Below are 19,339 nucleotides of genomic sequence, written 5' to 3'. Positions count from 1 at the left end.
ACATCAGAATACATGTGAGATTCTAAAATACCAAAGTATTTCCTAATTTCCAAACTAATATTTACTGAGTATCCCCAACATGTGAGGTACCATGACTAGGCCTCATTAATCTTGGAGTGTTGAAAGTAATTATCTCAAAATAGAGATACGTTTTAATTAAAACCACTCAACCAACTTGTACATACATTAAAGCTTCAGTGCACTCAATTTTAAAAGGTTCCTAATTAACCTAAACTACATATAAAAAGGAAAACCAATGAATCGTTATCTTCTTCTAACAAGAGATATCATTTTTTAATCTTTCGGTTTTAATGAAATTTGGCTTTAAGTACTTCCTATTTAAGAGACAGAGAGGAGAGAGAGACCCAAAGAAAACTCCTTTTAGTCCTACTTCCTCCTTACATACAGAAATACTAGATCACTGGTCATTTGCCATTTATGAAATAAAATATTAATAAAGACATTTAAAATATATCTCCCTATAGAGTTTAAGTTTTAAATGCTTCACAGGTCATTTTGCCCCTGTGGATAGGCTCCTGGAGCTAAGCTTGACAGATCTACCAAAAAAGAGGCTGGATCCTAATAACAGAACCAGTTCACATTACATTCTTGATTTCATATCCATTTCTGTTTGGGTACACACGGTAACAAAAGCTGGGACTGGAGACTGAAGACCTGAGCTTAGGCCTTGCCCTTCTGCTAGCTATCTAAGCTCTATGACTTTGGCCAAATCACTTAACTCTCCTGCCTGCATTTTCCCCATCTGTGTAACAAAGAAGTTGAATCAGATGATCCCTAAAGACTCTTTCAGAGTATAATTCCATAATCTGTTAAAATTTTTCTCCTTGCATTGGATATTAGTCTATAAATACACAAAGGAAATTTTCAGAAATTTAAATTAATCTTGACCTTAAATACATCAGTAGTCACTAACAAAAGATCATTTTAAACAGAACTGTCTTCAGACCTCACTACATCCCCAAGATCTCTGCAAATCTAGACAATTATGTCTCACAATTTAAATGAACTCTCCTGTATCACAAGTTAGATGAGAATAAATCACAAATCTAATAGGGTGTATGGACTGACTCCAAGTATGATATAAAACCATCAAATTCTAACTTCAAGCACAACTAGGTGCCAAAACAATCACTTAAATTAACCTGCAGGGAGCATGGTTTTAATTTTCTTTTTGGCATCAATGTTAAGCTGTGAAAATTCTTCAAATAAATATGAATAATGTCAAAAAACAATTCAGTGTCCTCTTGTAACAAATGAACCAAACAAAAAATGAGTAAAACCATGGATACTTGTATACCACAGGTATGGTCTGAGGCCATTAGCATGTTACATTAGTAACAACTGCTAACACTGAGCTCTATATTGTAGCATGCTGAATGTTCTAGCAGTTTTTTTAAAGGACAAACTCAAGATTCACAAGGATTAACTCACTTAATCCTTACAAAAACTGAATAAATGTTAGTATTATTTCCATTTTGAAAATCAGGAAATAAAGGCACCAAAAGATTAATTAACCTGTCTAAGGTCACAGAGCCAGAAAGCAGTGGAGCTGAAATTTCTATTTGTCAAATAGAAATTCATTAAGCTTATTTTATTTGCAAGTCACTTTTAGGTAGTGAATGGGGATAGAAAAGAAAATGCACAGGATTGCATCAAGACAGCTTCAAATTATGGTAAACTAGCAATGGCATAATCTTTCACAAGTCAGATAACACAGTATGGAGAGGTACAAAAAATAAACACTGAGGATGTGCAATGAGAAATTGACAAAAACACAATTGAAAGGACTTTAGAGCACCACTTGATTCCTTCAGAAAGCAGGCAGACAAAACTAGAGAAATATCAGGTCTGATCTAATAGGTATAAAATCTAACAGACAAAGTATAAATTCTATACCCTTCAGAGACATCTTTTCAAGTGCCAACATAATATATACAATTATGTTAGGCCACAAGTAAAAGCTCAAAAAACTCTTAAAAAGTAGAGATAATATTATCTATACTCTTTGATTACAATGCAACAAAATTAGAAATAAGAGATGAAACAAACATAATTTGCTTTAAAAACCATTTAGAAATGGTTTCAAGTTATCTCCTAAAAATCTCATGGGTGCCTGGTGGTACACTTAGGGGGCAGGAGCCCACTCAACAGTCTCTACTGAGATGGGATAAATAATGCTGCAAAAAACAAACAAAAAAAGCAAAAAACAGTGCTTCTACTCTAACAATGAGAAAAGGCCAAGTAATCTACAGAATCATAACTTTTCCTGAGTCTACCACAGAGCTGAGTTTTCAGGGCAACCTAAGTACAACAAGCTCTACCAAAAAGAGACAAAACACATGAACTATTATCTTGAAAGAACACAGGAGAAAGAGGTAGCTACCATAGAAATGGCTGAGAATAAAATTTTGAAAGCCAAGTGTGAACTGGAGGTGGGGGTAGTGTCACTTTGGAATAGCTATGAGCCCCAGAAAGGAGAATTCACATTCACTCAAAAGCTCTTTTCCACGGGACTCCATAGGGTTCTCAGAAAGATGAGGGGCCAGGCAGGAGGACAGAGAGAGCCCCTTTGGTTCCACAAGCCTGCAGGAGGTAACTGGCTGCTACTGGAGGACAGGCATCAAGCCCCTCTTCCCTATGTCCCTTCTTTCCTACCCTCTGGCTCATAGGGCCATTGGCTGCCTGGGACAGAAAGCTGTTAATCAATGTCTGTTGAATGAATGCATATATGAAAAATATTCTCTTACTAGTTGTTAGCATAACGTGCATTGAAAGCCATTCAAAATTAAACTGTTACAAATTGAAAAACTCATGCACAAGCAACAAGCATGTTAAAAAATATTTAGCCTTATTTCTAATAAAGGAAATGTAAGTTTAAGGGTTTATATATGCCCACGTTCTCCCTCCATGAAGTTTTCTGTTTGCTTGTTTTAACTGTCCTTCCTCCCTTCTTTCTTACAGGGTAGGGATAGCTTCTGATGGTTCAGATGAGTCTTCCTGAAACATTACTAAGACCTAGGGACAGATAATGATGGCCAGTTCAGAGAAGTTAATATTGGCCCTGTCTTTATCTGCTCTCAAAGGGTTTTTGTTTACCAACTTTATTTAATCTATCAATGCTTTGAACTGGATCATACCTTCTGATTCTTCTCTGTGCACCTGCTCTGCCTCCCTAATGTTGGTTTATCAGTGAACATCTTTCTTAATGCTCTCTTTTCTTGGAAATTAATCTAGGATTTAAATGCTCCCTTGCTCATGTCTGCTATGTGGCTAATGAGAAAGTGGGCTTATAAAAGAGGTTTTATACAGTTTCGACGGCTGACTTTTTTTTTATACAATCGTAATATAATTGACATATAGCATTATATTCATGTCAGGTGTACAACATAATGATTAGATATTGGTATATATTGCAAAATGATCACCACAATAAATCTAGTTAACATCCACCACCACACATAGCTACATATTTTGATGAGAACTTGCAAGATTTACTCTTTTAGCAACTTTCAAATATACAATACAGTATTATTAACTATAATCACCATGCTATACATTACATCCCCATGATTTATTCATTTTATAACTGGAAGTCTGTACCTTTTGACCTCTTTCACCCATTTTGCGCACTCTCCATCCTATACCTCTGGCAACCACTGATCTGTGTATCTATAAGCTCTTTTTTTTTTTTTTAAGGTTCCACATATAAGTGAGATCATATGGTATCTGTCTATCTCACTTAGCATCATTCTCTCAAGGTCATCCATGTTGTTGAGAACATTTTTAATAAGATTTTTTTAAATTACAAAAACAGTAACAGATTTGATGCAATCTCTATCAAAATATCAATGGCATTTTTCACAGAAATAAAATAATTCTAAAATTTGTATGGAAACACAAAAGACCCTGAATAGCCAAAGCAATTTTTGACAAAGAATAACAAAGCTGGACAAATCACACTCCCTGATTTCAAACTCTACTACAAAGCTACAGTAGTCAATACAGCACGGTACTGGAACAAAAACACACACATAGATCAATGGAACTGAATAGAGAGCCCAGAAATGAACCCATATTTATATGGGCAATTAATCTATAACAAAGGAGGCAAGCATACACAATGGGGAAAAGACAGCCTCTTCAATAAATGATGTTGGGAAAACTGGACAGTTACATGCAAAAGAATTAAACAGGACCACTTTCACATACCATATACAAAAATAGATTCAAAATGGATTAAAAGTAACACCTAAAACCATGAAATTTCTAGAAGAAAACATAGGCAGTATGCTCTTTGACATAAGTCTTAGCAATATTTTTTGGATATGTCTCCTGAGACAATGAAAACAGAAGCAAAAATCAACAAATGGGACTAGAGCAAACAAAAAAGCTTTTGCACAGTGAAGGAAACCAAAAAAACGAAAAGGGCCACCTACTGAACGGGACAAGATACTTGCAAATGATATATCCAAAAAGGGGTTAATATCCAAAATATACAAAGAATTCATACATCTCAATGCCAAAAAAACAAACAACCAGATTAAAAACTGGCTAGAGGACCTAGACATTTTTCCAAAGAAGACATACAGATGGCCAAGAGGCACATGAAAATATGCTCAACATCACTAATCATCAGGGAAATGCAAATCAAAACCACAATGAAATTGCACCTCACGCCTTTCAGAAGGGCTATTATCAAAAGACAACAAATAAGTGTTGGTGAGGATGTGGAGAAAAGGAAACCCTTGTGTACTGCTGATGAGAATATATATTAATGCAATATATATGTAATATAGTATGAAGGTTCCTCAAAAAATTAAAACTAGAACTACCATACAATCCAGCAATTCCACTTTTGGGTATTTATCTGAAGAAAATGAAAACACTAATTAGGAAAGATATATGTACCCCTATGTTCATTGCAACATTATTTACAATAGCAAGATATGGAAGCAATCTAAGTGCCCATCAATAGATAAGTGGATAAAGATGTGGTATATATATATAATGAAATACTACTTGGCCATAAAAAAGAATGAAATCTTGCCATTTGCAACAACATGGGCGGACCTAGAGGGTGTTATGCTAAGTGGAATAGAAAGACAAATACTGTATGATTTCACTTATGGGTGCAATCTAAAAACAAAACAAAATAAATGAACAAACATAACCAAACAGAAACAGAGTAATAGATACAGAGAACAAACAGGTGGCTGCCAGAAGGGAGGGGGTAGGGAGGAGGAGAGAAATAGGTGAGGCAGAAGAGGTATAAACTTCCAGTTGCAAAATAAATGAGTCATGGGTATGAAATGTACAGTGTAGGGAATACAGTCAGTAATTACGTAAGATCTTTGCATGGTGACAGAAGACAACTAAACTTACCATGGAGATCATTTTGAAATATATAGAAATATAGAATCACTATGTTGTATACCAGGAGCTAACGTAGTGTAAGTAGATCAATTATACTTCAAAAACAAATAAACAAACAAACTCATAGGAAAATATGATAGATTTCTGACTACCAGAGGCAGGAGGGTGGGGGAAAGGGAATTAGATGAAGGTAGTCAAAAGGTACAAACCTCCAGTTATAAGATAAATAAGTACTAGGAATGTAATGTACAACATGATAAAGATAATTAACACTGCTGTACATTATAAATGAAAGTTGCTAAGGGAATAAAGCCTGAGAATTCTCATCAAACAGCAAAGTTTTTTTTCTACTTCTTTAATGTATCTATATGAGATGACAGATGTTCACTAAACCTACTTGATATTCATTTCATGATGTATGTAAGTCAAATCATTATGTTGTACACCTTAAAATTATATAGTTCTCTATGTCAATTATATTTCAGTAAAGCTGGAAAAAACCAACAAAATATATGCTCACAACAGAAAAATAATCTCGACAATTGAGAAAATTACACAATGAGAATATTGTGTATACTATACTACCCTTAATAGTCACCAGAGCAAGCAAAGCCGCAGTCTGAGAGAAAGGCTTTTATGCCATGAAGAAAAGAAACAAAATGAATAGATTTATAAAGCTTCCCAAATTGTCCATCACAAATGACCAAGGCTTATGGTAGACCTGGTTTCTGGATTGATGATATGAATCTACTCATTTATTTTACTTAAGAGAAAAACAGAAAAAAGTGTCTGTCATAAGATCAATAAGCCCAGAGTGAAAAACAGGTTTCCTCAAACAAATTCAGGATGATAAAGAGTTTCATAAAATAAAACCCAGAAATTCCTTCTTCTATAGACATTCAAAACACCAAAACTGACATGTGGTTTTTGTTTTTGAATATGAAGAAAATATGGGTGAAAGCCTTTAGAATAAAGGAATAGAGAAGATTTTTCTAAGCATGCCACAAAAAATGTAAACATAAAACATAACTCCATGTGACAATAACTCAACAGGCTGAAATACATAAACCCTATGAGTATCCTTTGTAATAAAATTATAATAGCACCTTCCTGGGTTCTGTGAGTCATTCTAATGAATTATCAAACCTTAGAGGGGTTGGTTGTGGAAAACTCCCAAGACTGGTAGACAGCTGATAAGAGGTGCAGGTGGGTGGGGGGACACACCCTCCCCAGACTTGCAGCTAGAGTCTGCAGTAGGGGCAGTCTTGTGGAGCATGGGTGTCCTTAACCGGAGGGTCTGTACTAACTCCAGGGAGTTAGTGTCAAGACTGTACTGTAGCACACCCAGCTCATGTCACCAGCTGGGTTGACAAAGAATAGTAACCATCCTAAGTAATACTATTCTCTATAACTGACACTCCTGAGAGGAAAGCAAACGTCATAATATGGTAAATGACCAATAGCTTTGTTGATAGGTTTGTGATTTTTCTACTATAAATAAAGGGAAAGAAATGTTTATCCTTCTTGAGTACCCAAATGCCTCCTTATCTATGCCATTCATGCAGCTCTCCCAAGCTACAGTCCCACACACTGTGTACCTCTATTAAAGCACTCATTACTATGTGCTGCATTTGTCTATGCCTCTCCCTCATATGCTAGACTGTGAATTCCAAAGCAGGGACTACATCTTATTCACCTTTGTATTCTCAGAGCCTACCACAGTGCCTAGAGAGTGGCAGATGTGCCATAAGTTTGGTGAATGAACGAGTCAGTCATCAAATAGCTCTGTCTATAAAAAAAAATCACTTCTGTAAAGGAACATGCTTGAATGGGTGTTTTGGTTTGAAACTTCATAGAAATTTTGGCCTCTTCCCTCTCTTTATTCAACTAAATACTGTGTCTTACAGATCAAAGAGATAAGTGACCTCTGCAGGTAAACAGTAAATAAAAATACGGATTCCTTCATATACAATAAGAAAAAAAAGGATGGTGTCAAATATTCTTTCTCTCTTCTTTTAGATCTTTGTGGTTTGTGGTTAGAAATCCGGTTTGAAGGACTAACTCTTCTCCTTAGTCAAAATACTATTATCCTTCTTATAACAACTGATTGACTCACCTTTTAATCTAGCATCGCCCCCAAAGGCACCACAGCCCCAGTTTCCTGTGGCCACTGCAGAAAGATTCTCTGAAGAAACTCCAGGACGAAGAAATCCACAGTAAGCCTGAAGGATGAAAGAAATATCAAAGCACGTGAATGACTAGACACTAACAGTACTTCTGACTGATGTACTAGGATCAGTATCCATTATCAAGCTTATGTTATCTCTCTCTCCTCTTTTTTTCCTAGGGGCCAAAGTAGAGGGGAAAAAGAGAAAATCCTGGGATTACATAAGGAAGAGAGTAAGAAATGATCAGTGCTATTTATTTGCTTTGATGCTGGGCAAATCAAAGCCCTTAAACCATTACAGGTCTCAGTTTCTTTTTCCAATTCAAACAAATATAAAGGAAAATATCAGAGATATTTTAAGAACTAATGGAATCCCTATCACAAACCACAAGGGACTAAAGGACAGAAAGGCATTTAAGACACTATTTTATTTGAAAACTTTTGATTACCATTTTTTTCATTAAGGTAAAGAGTTACTACTATTATGCTTCCTCACCACTCTCTCTCTCTCTGAATTATTGGGACTTAGATTAATAAATATGATTAGCTATTAAATGTGCTTCCTGCCATTGAAATGCTTAAGCAACTATATATAAAATGAGCAAGTAACTATACATAAAAAGGATTCCTATACCTGGTTACAAGATAACCTTTAATATCCCTTCCAGCTCCAAGATTCTCTAGTTTCACAGCTGTGTTTTAAGCTAGAATATTTTAAAATTTGCCAGTAACCTGAGAAAAGTACAATATATCCTGAGGATGCTAAGTTTTAATTAAATGAACAGCTCATTTTGTATATGAGAAGACTGCAGTTTAATGTCCCAGAGTTTCTGATTTCTATTTCTTTGCTGTCAGACAAGTTGGTCTTTCTGCCTCCAAAAGGTTCTTAGTTTTCTGAAACTATCAGACTATATTAAGAGGTTTAAAATAATAGCAAAGCAAATCTCCCTGGGCTTTCTCAAGTACCAAACAAAGCCTAAAATATAGCTTATGTATAATAGTAAATAAAATAGAAAGAATGATGTGTGACAAATGTTCCCAGAGAAAAACCAAGGATAAAGAAAGATGCTTCTTTGAAACCCACACATAGTAATACTGTAAATTGCTCTCTGAAGTTGCTACAAGGGTATAAAAATGTATTTTATACCTGTCTGGGTGGATTAACAAGGCTATGCCTTCCACCCCCTCCTAGGCTGTAAATCCTGACAGATATTAATTATAAGTTGGTACCAGACCATTACTCAACACTGTGGTACAGAGCTTACACTAGAACTCACAAATTACCTGTATAATCAGATGCATGGAGCACCTGAAAATCTCTTTCAGGTCAAAACTATCAAAGAGCTCAATTTTTTTGAGTAGGTTTTTGAAAGATACAGTCTCTGCCTTTATGCCAACAAGGGGGTGAACAGACTTTCTGTCAGAATAGACATAACTTTGCCACTTGCTTTCCTGTCAAATTCTCCAAATATGCCTAGAAGAAGAGGAAGATTTCTTAGCCTCCTAGTTTGTGTCATCTGTTTTATACCATCAGAATGGTTTTAGTTTCTTTCACACTGCTATCTCTACATATCTGGGCTAACTTTTCTTTAATGAGCAAAAATAGCTTAGTAAAACTAAGGCCTAACAACAGAGAATTTGAAATATTTAGATTATTAGAAGCAAAATCTAACCAATTTTACTTAAAAAAAATCTATCTTGAAAAATGACCATAAAAAAACCCTATAAAACTGAAATTAACCTGCATTTGGTGTTCTGATTAAGTAAAATAAAACTTTAAAAATGTAATCAGATAGAAATTAAATGATATAAAATACTTACATAGTAATTAGGTATAAAGAATAACTGTGATGATTAAACACAAAATTCTTTTTTATTGAAGTATATTTACAATATTATATTAGTTTCAGGTATACAGCATAGTGATTCAGTATTTTTACAGAATATACTCAATTAAAAGTTATTACAAGGGCTTCCCTGGTGGTGCAGTGGTTGAGGGTCCACCTGCCGATGCAGGGGACACGGGGTTTGTGCTCCGGTCTAGGAAGATCCCACATGCCATGGAGCGGCTAGGCCCGTGAGCCATGGCCGCTGAGCCTGCGCATCTGGAGCCTGTGCTCCATAACAGGAGAGGCCACAACAGTGAGAGGCCCGTGTACCGCAAAAAAACAAAAAACAAAAAAACCCAAAAACAACAACAAAAGTTATTACAAGATAATGGCTGTAACTCCCTGTGCTATACAATATATCCTTGATGCTAATCTATTTTATACATAGTAGTTTGTATCTCTTAATCCCATACCCCTAGTATGCCCCTCCCCGCCTTCCCTCTCCCCTTTGGTAACCACTAGTTTGTTTTCTATATCTGTGAGACTGTTTCTGTTTTGCATATACATTTGTTTGTATTATTTTTTAGATTCCACATGTAAGTGATATATAGTATTTGTCTTTCTCTGTCTAACTTATTTCACCAAGCATAATATTCTCTAGGTCCATCCACTTTGCTGTAAAAGGCAGAATTTCATTCTTTTTTATGGCTGAGAAATATTTCATTGTTTACATTATCCATTTGTCTGTTGATGGGCAGGGCACTTGGGTTGCTTCCATATCTTGGCTACTGTTACAAAATTCTTTTATTCTGTTTGAACCAATCATTTCTCTATGATGGCCTAGTGGGGTGGGATGGGGGGGCACAGGGAGGGAGGACATTATATAATGTAAATACATTATACTGTTTGCTAAATTAATAATTTAACAATTTTTGTCCTAAAGAGTTGTTCATGACTTCCCTGGTGGCGCAGTGGTTAAGAATCCACCTGCCAATGCAGGGGACACGGGTTCAAGCCCTGGTCCGGGAAGATCCCACATGCTGCGGAGCAACTAAGCCTGTGCACAACAACTACTGAGCCTGTGCTCTAGAGTCCGCAAGCTACAACTACTGAGCCACGTACCACAACAACTGAAGCCCATGTGCCTAGAGCCCATGCTCCACAACAAGAGAAGCCACCACAATGAGAAGCCCACTCACTGCAACGAAGAGTAGCCCCCGCTCTCTGCAACTACAGAAAGCCTGCACGCAGCAACAAAGACCCAACGCAGCCAAAAATAAAATAATTTTTTTAAAAAAAGAGTTGTTTATATGAAATCAATCTACTATAGTCGTCCAACTTCAACTAATACAGAGTTGGCACTGATAATGATTTTCTGATGTTTTAGAATACTGTGATTTCTTAAAAACAAACATAACATAAAAAGTTCCTTAAGAATCTTCTGGAAGGGAATAAAATAATAATTAAGTCTTAAAATTATACTTAGATTCAGTAAGTAATTTTATAAATTTCTTTTGTAAATTTCTTTTATTTGATTAAATAACTGTACAAAGATGTTTACTACATTATAGATAATAGAGAAAAACTTGGGACCACCTATTAGTTCAAAATCAGTAGCTAAGTCCTAGTATATCAATCCAACCAATTTTGTGGCCATTACACATATTATTATGGGGATTTCCCTGTCAGTCCAATGGTTAAGACTCTGTGCTTCCCCTGCAAGGGGCACTGGTTCAATCCCTGGTCAGGGAACTAAGATCCCTCATGCCATGTGGTGCAGCCAAAAATAGATAGATAGATAGATAGATAGATAGATAGAAAGATAGATAGAAAGATAGATAAGATTTAAAAAGATCAAATTTATTTAAAAAAACATCATGAAGATCATTAGAAAGTATGAAAAATACAATTTATGGATAAATTAAATAGATAAATACAATATTATAGGTAACTTTTGCACACATTTATATGAAAATTAGTATTCATGTGGAAAGACATACAAAAATGGAAACAATTATTTGAAATGTAAAAATTATAGATGATTTTTTTATCTTTAAAATAATTGTAACATTAGTAAATTGATTTTGCCTTTTTAAGATGCAATATAGGGACTTCCCCGGTGGCACAGTGGTGAAGAATCCGCCTGCTAATTCAGGGGGACATGGGTTCGAACCCTGGTCTGGGAAGACCCCACATGCCGTGGAGCAACTAAGCCCATGCACCACAACTACTGAAGCCCGTGCATCGCAACAAACAGCAGCCCCCGCTCGCCGCAACTACAGAAAAGCCCACGTGCAGCAACAAAGACCCAACGCAGCCAAAGATAAATTTTAAAAAATAAGTATAAATAAATAAAAATTTTTTTAAAAGATGCAATATAAAATGAAAACACCATGTAGACCTTAGATTTCTCATGTGTGAAATCAAAGATTAGGTTTCTCTATGGTTATCCTGATTCTATACATTGAGAAACTTAAGGGAAAGCTCATTAAAAATTATACAATTTGAACTAATATTCCTGAGAAGTAAAGTAACACAGACTTCAAGAAGATTATAAATGATCAAATGTTGAGCTTCTTAGAATTATCAGCAGCAAGTATTGATCAGTTGTGTTAATCAAGCTCTGATTTTGTACAATCCCCTTCCAAATTTGGTGATAACAACAAAAAAAATCTGACTTGAATGAAATAAAACTTCTATTGCTAGGTTATTTAAAGACTCAGTCTTTTTCTATAAAGTATGTCTCATAAGGACTTTATATTGTACAAATAAATGTTTTTCAGTGTTGGTAATACTTACAACTAACTTAACCTATTCACATATACCAAGGCTTCACACGTTTAAAATTTCTGGTGTCTTTGAGGATGGGAAACTGAAGGTTAGTGCTATCCAAGTAAATGGAGAGAGTATCAGTTAGCCATGGGCAATTTAAAAAGAGAAGATTTATTTATGTCCAGTGTTATCTTTTAAAAAGATCATATTTACAGATAATTTCTAAAAGTGAATGATCTAGCTCCTCCAGGAAAGTATTTGTGGGAATATAAATGTCAGCATGAAAAAAAAAGGGAACCTTTAAGACTTCCCTAGTGGCACAGTGGTTAAGAATCAGCCTGCCAATGCAGGTGACACGGGTTCGAGCCCTGGTCCGGGAAGATCCCATATGCTGCAGAGCAACTAAGCTCGTGCGCCACACCTACTGAGCCTGTGCTCTAGAGCCTGCAAGCCACAACTACTGAGCTCACGTGCTGCAACTACTGAAGCCCATGTGCCTAGAGCCCATGCTCTGCAACGAGAAGCCACCGCAATGAGAAGCCCATGCACTGCAACTAAGAGTAGCCCCTGCTCGCTGCAACTAGATAGCCCGTGTGCAGCAACAAAGACCCAATGCAGCCAAAAATAAATTTTTTAAAATGTTTAAAAAAAAAGGGGGGAGGCTTTAAATGTGTGTTAATGTACGATAATGGTTAAATACATTTTCTTTTCATATGCTTCTCTCCAAACTTTTCATGTATTTCTCTGCCATAACAAAATACCATGGACTGAGTGACTTTATAATAGACATTAATTTTCTCACAGTTTTGGAGACTAGAAGTTGAAGATCAAGGTGTCAGCATGTTTGATTTCATTTGAGACCTCTCTCCTTGGCTTGCAGATGGTCACCTTCATGCTGTGCCCTCATATGATCTTTATTCTGTGGGCATGCACCCCTGATTTTTTTTCTATGCCCTAATCTCCTCTTATTAGGATACTAGTTAGATTGGATTAGGGTGCTCCCTGGCATCATTTAAACTTAATCACATCTCTATACATTCTGACCTACTGGGGTAAGGGCTTCAACATATGAATAGTCGGTGGGCAGGGGGGGACCCATACCTACTGCTTATATAAATGTCTTCTAGTATCAATGACCATGTGACAAATTCACATACACATCTGATGAAAAGCTAAATATAAATCTTCTTATTCTACTTGATATGCTATGTAATAAAAACATCATGTGCTTGGAGACAACTGCTTTTAGGCAAGAGTTTAGAATAGTGAATGCAAGCTCACAATTAAAAGGTACCTAGTATAATAAAAGATATTCCTCAGTAATATCAGGTAAAAGAAATTATACCTGTTGATATATCAAAGAATAGTCTTTTTGGATAGCTTTTTTTTTTTAAGAAGGTGCTGGGGGTAGGAGTTTATTAATTAATTTATTTATTTTTGCTGTGTTGTGTCTTCGTTTCTGTGCGAGGGCTTTCTCTAGTTGTAGCAAGCAGGGGCCACTCTTCATCGCGGTGCGCAGGCCTCTCACTATCGCGGCCTCTCTTGTTGCGGAGCACAGGCTCCAGACATGTAGGCTCAGTAGTTGTGGCTCATGGGCCTACTTGCTCTGCGGCATGTGAGATCCTCCCAGACAAGGGTTCAAACCCGTGTTCCCTGCATTAGCAGGCAGATTCTCAACCACTGTGCCACCAGGGAAGCCCTGGCTAGCTTTTATGAGGAATTACTTAAAAGAAAAATGGAATCTGTGTGTAAGTTGAACTTTGGAAAATAGTGCATTTACTCTTCAAACTTTTATGAGATTCCTTTGAGAACTTCAAACATTAAAATAACCTAATAAATTATATATTAAAAAACATGTTTAACAGTAAATTAGATTCTTGAGTACATTAGAATATGATAATAAATGTAATTATATTTGAAATATCTACTAAGTTTTAAGTGTACTAAAGTCTTTCTGGATTATTTGGTTATTTTACTAACAATGTGAGAGGCAAGGCGGGTGAGCTGGGATAGGCAGAGCACCACAGAGAGGTCATTCCTGTGGTACGACCCAGGGAAAAGATGTGAAGATGATATACTGAATGTCACACATGCCATTCCAAGGGCAGTCCCAGTCCGCCTGCAATGGCACACCTAGTCTGCTGTCATTCCCAGAAGTCTGTGTAGGGACTGGCACATGGGTAGTCATGCAAAACCACAACCTCATTATCTTAATAATGAATTTCATGATGAAATCCTACTCATGGAAGTTAAACAATGGTTTTCAGAACTGGGTCAGTCTTCTTGGCTGTGAGAGTAATTTGAGGAACTAAAGAAGACATCAACTGTTTTGGTAAGGCCCTATCTATCTACAGAATAGACTTAGAACACTATTGTATGACAGTTTATTTACTATGGTTAACAGCAGTAAAAATTTAAACTAATAATAGGTCTGGCTCATTTTTCTATTTCTGTAACACAATGAATAAAAAAGAAAATGACTATAGGAGACAAAACTAAGTAGCACAGAAAACCACAGATTCCATCATAAATATGTCAAATTACCAAATAAATAATTTACATGTCAGTCTTACCTACACTAGAACAACAGTGACTTGACTTTCATGGTTTATCTGTTTTAATCCTGATAAGCAGCACACCTTGTAGAGAAAAATGTCATTGGGCAGTTCTGATAAAAACTTTCAGGGTTCATTCATTTCTATATGGTTTTACAATGATAATGTTCCAAAGCAACTAAATGTACTTGATGAGATAAATGCATGTGTGAGGCTTAATATCAAGCAACAGTCTATCTGGCATCAGTAATCAAACAATTACGAAATGGAAAGTACATCCTGTACAAGCTGACAGACCCATTAAATCAGGAGAGCTGTGGGCAGACGTACTGACACTGCAAGAACTACCAGAAAGCATTAATTTCAGCATTAATAAAATGGCAGTAAATAAATGACAGCTGCCAGATGAACTAAGAAATAAGGTTACTGGCCTTGTTAAGCTCGCGTCTGATTTTCTCAGGCACAAACTGGTCGAGGTAGCGTCTGAAGTGAAGGGCATCGATGGCAACGATTTCAGTGCCGCGCCGCTGCCAGTCGTCCCTGGGGCAGGACAGATGGGGGAAGATGGGGAAAGGTACTCACAAAATAAAACCCTCACAAGGGTCAGTTTTCTGAGACTTTGGCAGGGTTAATACATTACAAACAAACCAGTGGATATATATCTCAGCAAATCAGGAGGGTAGAAAAACACCATTTTATTTTTAAATTCCAAGGCATACATATTGTGGACTGCCAGGCATTAAACAGTAAAATGAAAAAATAGTATGTATTATAAACAGACACATCATTAACAATGAGTCTTCGAGGTTAAAAGATTTCAGGGGCAAACGAAAGGAATTTAGTTCTTTGTTTTCCTCCAATACTAAAGACATGGTATTTGTATCTCAACAACAGCTCATTCCTCCTTTGTTCTGAAAGAACTGCTCTAAGTCATTGAGTTTGTAACATCACCATTTATTGTCTAAGAACGAATCCCAAAAAGTCAAGTTCTGTAAAAAATGTGTAATAGTTCAGTACAAAATTCTACCTACTGTGCTCAGTTGCTGACTGGGCAAAACTATTTTTAAAAAGGCAAAGAAATCAAAGCAGAGGATAACAATTTGCCCAAGGAGACAGGAAAAACTGGCTGAGATGGTGATTCTGGAAATGTGAAATTCCAAATATTTCATCTCTTTATAAACATGCATATGCTGATATGGCAGTCAACTTTTCACACTGAAGAATACCCACAGAAACCTTCATGTTAGTCTGTAAATAATTATCAGGAATTAAACATTCACATGGATAATTGTTGCAACCACATATTTTAACCAAAACAAAGGGAAAGAGACTAGGGACTGGACTTGAGATATTACAAAGATAAGGTTGTATGGCTACATGGGCAATAGCTGATTCTTTCTGCCACAATGGCTCTTTTGCATTGAAACATACATACACAGGCCACACACATTTTCTGTAAAAATTTACCCCTGGTAAACCAACTTTGGGGAAGCAAAACTGTCAAAGTGTAAAAATATATTTCAATAAGAACTATGAGACTGCAGCAGCAAAATTCAACATAGGTTCTGCTATCAACTGTTTGTGGCATCAGGCAAACTGTCCCAGCATAGGTTTCCCCCACTTAACCTAATCTTACAGAAAGGTAAGGATGACTAAATAAGCTGTTTAAAGGCTTTAAGCTCTAATTAGTTTGACCCTGGAAGTTAACTTCCACTGGCTGCTTACAATTAGCAGCTGAGCTGTGCCTTTCTTCTTGGTTTAGACATTTGGCTTTTCTCTGTTGTTCCCTTTGGTATATGGAGATGGTGACAGTGTTTTAACTACTAATGAAACTGTACTATTGAATTTAAGAAGAAAATTATATTTCTGAAATAAGAATAGATGGGAGACAGACTGTACCAGGGTCAAACCCACATTCCTTAGCTTTTGGCCATGAGATGCTAACATCAGAAATGAACTCACCTTTCACTCCTATCTTCGTGGCTCCGGGCCCAACGGTATGTTTCGGCATAGCCTGTGTATTCACTGTACTGTTCAGTACCTGAAACAAATAATGTGACACTATTATTTTTCAGAAAAAAATTTTTTCCTTTTGAATTTTATTTTTTTTTATACAGCAGGTTCTTATTAGTTATCTGTTTTATACATATTAGTATATGTATGTCAATCCCAATCTCCCAATTCATCCCACCACCACTGCCCCCAGAAAAAAATTTCTTAAGAACTGCACCTTCTAAAGCGTCTCTGTTAAGAAACAAACAAATAAAAAACCCCACTGGTCTTAATGACTTGTTATTACTTCCCATAAAGAAAAAAATGATGCCTCCAAATGCCACCGCAATTATCATACAGTGAATGAATGTCCCAATCAACAAAGAAAACAAAATGTCTGTCATACTCATTTTTTTCTAAGGAGTACATAAAGATTGTGTTTTATCAAAGTCCAGTCTTCAATGTCAGTGATCAGATGGTTTTTTGTGTTGTTGAAAAAATAAATTTTACATAAAAACATTCCCTAAGAAAAGTGTCAATAAAACTAAATTTAGGATTTGCCTATCAACAGGCAAGGTACTTCAAAGGACTTTGTAAAACTAGGATATTACGCCTGAGAAGACAGGGAGGGAAAAAAGCATAATTAACATTCATCTGATGTAAAGATGTACCAAGCTTGGCACATAACATAGATTTCTAATTCATTGGACCTGAACATATCAAAATGGATGGTGTCAAAAGTGTTCTATTTAACTAAGTAAATAAGCTCATTCCAACTCCTATGGTCAACTCAGTAATTACTTGACCTGATAAGAATCAACAAAACAGTAAAATTAAAAGCTGAAAACCTTGAGCAAGATTATACTTTTCACATATTAAAAAAAAAAAAAAAAAAAAGAAAAGACAACAATGAGAACTAAGATTAATGATGATATTTTTAGTACAGCTGACTCTCAAACAAATGGGTTTGAACTACATGGGTTCCCTTACGCTGTAGATTTTTTTCAATAGTAAATAAATACAGTACTAGACAATCTGCAGTTGGTTGAATCCACAGAGGTGGTCCCCATATATGAAGGAAATGTGTATTCAAAGGACTAACTGAAGTTATATACGCATATAAGTTATATGCGAATTTTACGGTACTACTTTTCTCTTCAAAAGATACACTTCAGTGGGATTCCTACCAAAATGAATAAACTGAATCTAGTTATGAAGAAACACTGGGCAAATCCCCCAAAAGAGATATTCTACCAAGTAACTGGCTTCAATGTTTTAAAAATATCAAGGTGAACAAACAAGGTTGAGAAACTGTCCCAGCTTAAAGGATACATGACAAGTCTATTCAAGGTCTGATCCTGGATTGGACTGTAGACTGGGTGGGGGGAAAGCTACAAAAGATATAATTAGGATAATTGATAGAATATTGACTAGGGATTAGCTAATAGTATTTTATCAATGTTAAATTTCCTAATTTTGATTAACTATGCTGTGCTAATGTAAGAGAATGTCCTAGTTCTATACAATAAAATATTTGGGGTAAAAGGGCAGAATGTCTCCAATATACTCCTAGTTCAGGAAAAGAAAATAGAGAAAGAATGATATAGCAGATGGGGCAGAAATGTAAACTGGTGAATCTAGGTGAAAATTATATGGAAATTCCTTGTATTATTCTTGCAACTTTTTTGTAGATCTGAAAATTTTCATACATATACAAATATAAACATAGATACACAATATAAGTAAATATTAAATAAAGCTATGAAAAATACTATTCTATTTTTATAAATGATTAAAATATTCCATAATAAAAACTTGAAATATTTAAACTCAATACTAGAGTTCCTAGTCTATTACTGAGCACACTGTTTCTTAAAAATAATTTTTCAAAATTTTAAATAATTTACAGTTTAATTACTATAAACTCACCTAGTATTTTGGGTAAAATAGTCTGCTACAAATCAAGAAAATAACTACAAAATTAATGTTGTTTCTGTCAGGCTTCCTTGACACTGTAAGTAGAGTTGGTTGTTCCTTCTTTGTGCTCTGCAGTACTATGCATACAGCGTCAGCAGAGCAATTAACATATTAAATTGCAATTTGCAAATCAATTATATTTCTACACAGTATCAACGAGCAGTCAAAAGCTGAAATTTTAAAACTACATTTACAATAACAAAAATATGAAATACTCAGAGATAAGTCTGAGAAAATGTAAAAGAAGTATAATAAAAAGTATGTAATATGACTGAGAGAAATTAAATAAGACCTAACTAAAGATATCTCATTCATGTGTCAAAGACTAAATATTGTTAAGAAGTCAAGTTTTCCCACATACAGATGGCCAATAGGCACACAGAAAGATGCTCAACATTGCTAATTATAAGAGACATGCAAATCAAAACTACAATGAGGTATCACCTCACAATGGTCAGAATGGCCATGATTAAAAAGTCTACAAATAACAAATGCTGGAGAGGTGTGGAAAAAGGGAACCCTCTAACACTGTTGGTGGGAATGTAAATTGGTGCAGCCACTATGGAGAACAGTATGGAAGTTCCTCAAAAAACTAAAAATAGAGTTGCCATATGATCTAGCAATCCCACTCCTGGGCATATACCCAGACAAAA

At 35.7% G+C, this 19,339-nt stretch overlaps 1 protein-coding gene across 6 annotated transcripts in view; it reads right to left on the bottom strand.

The window, feature by feature from the left end:
- Window positions 1–19,339, bottom strand: part of PARG (poly(ADP-ribose) glycohydrolase) — a 121,027-nt gene that overhangs the window by 11,767 nt on the left and 89,921 nt on the right. For all 6 annotated transcript variants that reach the window (XM_059055114.2, XM_067025186.1, XM_067025187.1 and 3 more), the window contains 3 exons: window positions 16,680–16,758; window positions 15,149–15,257; window positions 7,511–7,616 (listed from right to left, as the gene is read on the bottom strand). In XM_059055114.2, coding sequence (XP_058911097.1) covers window positions 7,511–7,616; window positions 15,149–15,257; window positions 16,680–16,758 — 294 coding nt within the window. The remainder of the gene's footprint in view (window positions 1–7,510; window positions 7,617–15,148; window positions 15,258–16,679; window positions 16,759–19,339) is intronic.

The sequence above is a fragment of the Kogia breviceps genome, chromosome 2, assembly GCF_026419965.1.
Source record: "Kogia breviceps isolate mKogBre1 chromosome 2, mKogBre1 haplotype 1, whole genome shotgun sequence".
Classification (NCBI taxonomy): domain Eukaryota; kingdom Metazoa; phylum Chordata; class Mammalia; order Artiodactyla; family Physeteridae; genus Kogia; species Kogia breviceps.
Note: the sequence above shows the minus strand (reverse complement) of the source record. Positions and strands in the feature narration are given on the sequence as shown.